Raw genomic sequence first — 4631 nt, 5'->3', positions numbered from 1 at the left:
ACTGTCAAAGCGTTCCAGATCCGACCTCTAGGAGCGCCCTGGTAGAATATACAGTGCATCAAGATTTAAGATGATCTAGGCTTTACATCTGTATCTCTGTATCACTGAGATTTTTGACAAATCTTCTGATGATTGTTAATTTTTTTTATTATGACTGATGTGACCTACCCATTCATTAATTTTTCATTCGATTTTGTGTTTAGTTTAAAAATTTGCGATCTTTGCTTAAGTTTCTGCATGAATAAATTTTTCTCATACCTACTACTTATGTATATAGTTTTAAGGGAAAGCTGAAACGAAAAGAACTGCTATTTCAGCAAGTACTGTATTCGATGAACTCCTAGATGGCTTCCATTTGAAGATAATAACGCCCTATTGGAGGCCATAAAATTATCTGCAGCATCTGTTTATACGACACCCATCAACGTCTCTCTTTTTTTTTTTTGTTATGCTAGAATGTTCTACCGCGGAATGCTCGGAAGATCGCACCTAGAGAGTTTGGGTGCGAATTACGTTGAATCATGAATTATGACGTGCGTATCGAAACCAAAACGCCACCTGGAGGTAGCGAAATTGCACACGTGCTGTGTGTTTCAACATTTTCATAGCTCCGGAAGTACGTACACATTCACACAAGCGAGCCAGCATTCAGATGGAGGCTTCAATCAAATTTACTGCGTATACATTTTGACGTGATTTATAATCATTCCAGTCATTTCGGTCGGACTGCGTGCAGTATGACTGACATGTGGAAATGTTTCATCCGAGATTGGACACATGCTTCTTTTATATTTCGGATGTTACGTGGTGGGAAGAATGAATGTTTACAGGAAGATACTGACAGAAAGTTACGGCGCAGGTGTTCAAAGACAGCCCACGAGCAATCGACATAAATTTCAAGTGATTTTGAATAAGACAAATCATGACATCTGTCAGCAGAAAAATAATTTTAACGCGATAAGTGCTCTGTCGAGTATGTGGACAGATTGCACTAAGCAACATTCAACTTGGCTATGTTGAACTGATCGATCTATCATTTATGACATGTCGATTTAATTCTAGGAACACATTTGTGTGTGTATTATACTGGGTCGAATTCGAATCATACATGTATTTTTCAGACACTAGGGTCTAATTTATTGCGTTTTGGTACTTAATAAAAATGGAGGCGTTTTCTTTGTAACACTATCACGAATAAACGGACGGTCGGAATAAAATGATATTTGGTATCCTAGGGTTTTTCGGGTCAGAGAGTTTCAAGAATCTCACATTTTTGGAAGGGAGCCCCATTTAAAATCAACTCAAAATGGGACAAAACTCGAACAATTTAAGGACGATTTTTTTTTTAAATTGGTTCACGAGCACGAAGAAGTTAAGGGTGTGTTAAACATTTATAATGATTTATTATGTAAAAGGTAAAACGGGACAGCTAGTATCTTCTGAAAAATCATCAGGATTATTTTTTCTACTTTTGAACTGAGCCATCCAATCTACATCTGTATTGGCGGACTAGGCTAAGGTAGAGCCAGGGTTTTCGTGAGACTATAAAAAAAATCGTTATGTTTTTAATTTACAGGAGATTTGATCCATTACTAAAGGAGACTTGATCCTTAATCCTACTCAAAAATCTAGTAAAGTCCGAAGATAAAATGTCTAATGACTATGTTTTGCCATATTAGTTCTCATTTCACAGTTTGTAAGTATCAGACAAATAGAATTCTAAAAGTTTGTCTACTACCCTACATCGATTGCATACTTTAAGGCGCAATTTTATAGTTTATAGATAAATACAGCATTTTTAGTCCTTTTAAACAGATAAGTACTGGATAAACATTAGTTATTGGACACATATTAATAATTTCATTATAACCAATGATCACGATCCATTCAGAAGAAAAATGCATCTTTTTGGGCTCTAGGGATCAATTACACCCATAACATACATTTTGGAAAACTTCTTCTTGAAAAAAAATGAAAGTTTTCTTTTGCTTTGAAAATTTGACATTATAAAGTTCATGTTATACCCTAACGATTGACATACAGGAATAAATATTTTAACCATAATTGTTTCAAGTGAGAAACATTTTGAAGTGATAGAAAAGGATCTTCAAATCACATTTTGGTAAATTTTTCAAACAAAGTTCAATAACTCGAATAAATTTTTTTAATTTGTTGAGATAACAGCATTTTTGGTTTGTTCTATTTGGCACATTTGATATTTCTAAGATATTCCGGATTCGAGATTCCCGAGAGGTCCTTTACATCTCCCCCTACTATCTGCGTTTGGAGCTATTCTAGAAGAGTATAGTTTCAAAAAAGGAGAGCACAGGAACCTAGAAGCTTATCTAATCGATGATCCACAATGCTGACCCTGGTTGAAACTCCAAACTTCCGATGTAGTTAACCGAGTTGCTGAGTCATCCTTTATCTCGTCCCTGTTACTGGCTGGTAGATTTGTCCATGAGGCTGGGCCTTATCTGCTACCACTGATAAGCTGATATAACTCCCCCTGCGTAAGAGAAAAATATTCATCGCCCAGAGCTCCTGGCGCCAATTAGCTCATCATTCCCTAACCTTCGTTTCCCGATCATGTAATGATACCAATAGCTAAATTTCAATTTTTTTCGTAAATCATTGAATTTTTATTTGACAACTCGAAAATATTTTTTTTGAAGAGTTATGTAACTCAGTTAGTTTAAATTTAAGTTTCAATGTATCGGATCAAAAAAAAACTTTCAAGCATTCCTCACACATGGGTTGGATTGTTGAAAGTTGCAAAATTCAGACCACCCAATTCTAAATAATCTAGGATTTAACGAAAACGTTTTAGTCATTCTTACACTTTCTATTAGTGGTTTTTTTTTATAAAAATGTTTTTAAACTTAACTGTTACAACTTTTGAGCTACCATGAAGCATTCGAAATCTAAATAAAATGCTATTCTATTTGACTAACGATTTAAACTCTAGCTGATTTAGGAATTGGTTTGAGACAATACGCGAAACCTTGTTTTTTGCGTTTTTTTTTTTGTTTCTTCCTAAGGTTTGGTTTGAATTGAAATACTTGGTTCGAATTATTTATTAAAATTTCTACAATTTCGGTACGAGGAGAGCACCCATCTAGAATCAAATCCCGCTGTTGGCTAGACAACTTGCGAGCAGTGTTGGTAGTATCACAGTCGAACTTGATCCCATCAGACAGTTGCTACCACCATTTTTGCCCTGCTTCGATCCGAACGGATGTCCGGAAAACGTCTCATGTGTTTCCTTTTCGGCCAGCTCGTTGCTATCACCACCACCGGCTGGATTCGGGGGTGAATATTTGGTCAGATCAACGTCAACCTTCAGGATTTCGTCGGTGTTGAAGAGGACAACCCGATCCCCCAGAGGTTGAATTGAGCGGAAGTTATGCGTCAACGGATGTCCTTCTTCGTCCTCCAACGCACGGAACGCCTCGATCTGAGCGTGTGACAGCATGATGGGCTCCTTGAAATCGATCCAGGTTACGACTTCACTGCAAGGAGGCGTCGTCAGGGACCCATTGTAGGTGTAATAGTGAACCACATCGTGAGTGATCAATTGTTTCAACGATGGCGGATTCCGGAAAGTAGCCGAATTGTGGGACGCAGTCACTTTTCCTAGCAGCTCGATGAATTCCTGATAGTTGGGATTATCTCTTCCGGCGATTTCATAGAAAAAGGCCAGCACTGTGAGACCATCTGGATGTTCTTGTGCTGTTTTGGCGTTTTTGTACTCCTGCTTGAAGAACACCATGTGCAATTCCATCGGGGAGATATGGTTATCGATCATATCTTCACTTCCGAAAGTATCATTGTCACCCCAGTGGAAGTGAAGCTGCGAGTACTGGTAGACCCCATGGAGCGGCCCACCTGAGATCGTGGGGATGTGGTCAGATTTAACGGTCACGGTCACGGTGTGGCCATTGTTGGTGATGTTAACCTGCTTCGGTACGATGTCGAACCCATCGAAGACCAGTTGCGGCAAACTAACTTTCTTCACATACAGCGAGTTGATATTGATGGGACTCTGATGCTTTCCGGTGCAGCTGTTGTACTGTTCACCCCAATGAGAGGGACCTTTCTCTCCATCGTATCCAAAATCTTGACTTCTGCCGTATGGTAAAACTGATATTATCACAATTGATGCTATTAGCATAAAGTCGTTGGCTGTCCGCCGTTTCTGTATCACCGCCGTCATCTTCCCCGTCATTGCCGTTGTCATCATCATCGACGATCTCTGTTGCTGCTGGTTGGACAGAACTACTCTGCTCTGCTCGATGGTGTTACCGAATCCGTTGCTTCTTCGTTGCTCTTATCACAGCACTATCGGATTTTTGTGTAGCGCACGACAATAGAACGCCAATACAACGAATCCTCCTACTATGTTCGCATTTTCCGGAAGGATACATGCAATCGATCCAGCGTCGGTGACAGAATGATCGATACTCCATGGCCACTAGCCTACTTTTCGCTGCAAGTCCATTACAACTATCTTCATGAATTGAGATAAAATAGTTTGCTTTACTGATAAAATTACATTTCATGAAATTTCACAAAAAGAAGAGTACATTTCTTAATCGAAAAAGAGTAAAATAAATACATGTGCTTTTTTG

At 38.8% G+C, this 4631-nt stretch overlaps 1 protein-coding gene across 1 annotated transcript; it reads right to left on the bottom strand.

Annotated features, from left to right (window-relative positions):
* Positions 1-3059: 3059 nt before the first annotated feature.
* Positions 3060-4414, bottom strand: LOC129757545 (carbonic anhydrase 7-like). Its single transcript, XM_055754815.1, has one exon. The coding sequence runs from the start codon at positions 4244-4246 to the stop codon at positions 3125-3127; it is 1122 nt and encodes a 373-aa protein (XP_055610790.1). The 5' UTR covers positions 4247-4414; the 3' UTR covers positions 3060-3124.
* Between the last annotated feature and the right edge of the window lie 217 nt (positions 4415-4631).

The sequence above is a fragment of the Uranotaenia lowii genome, chromosome 3, assembly GCF_029784155.1.
Source record: "Uranotaenia lowii strain MFRU-FL chromosome 3, ASM2978415v1, whole genome shotgun sequence".
NCBI lineage: Eukaryota > Metazoa > Arthropoda > Insecta > Diptera > Culicidae > Uranotaenia > Uranotaenia lowii.
Note: the sequence above shows the minus strand (reverse complement) of the source record. Positions and strands in the feature narration are given on the sequence as shown.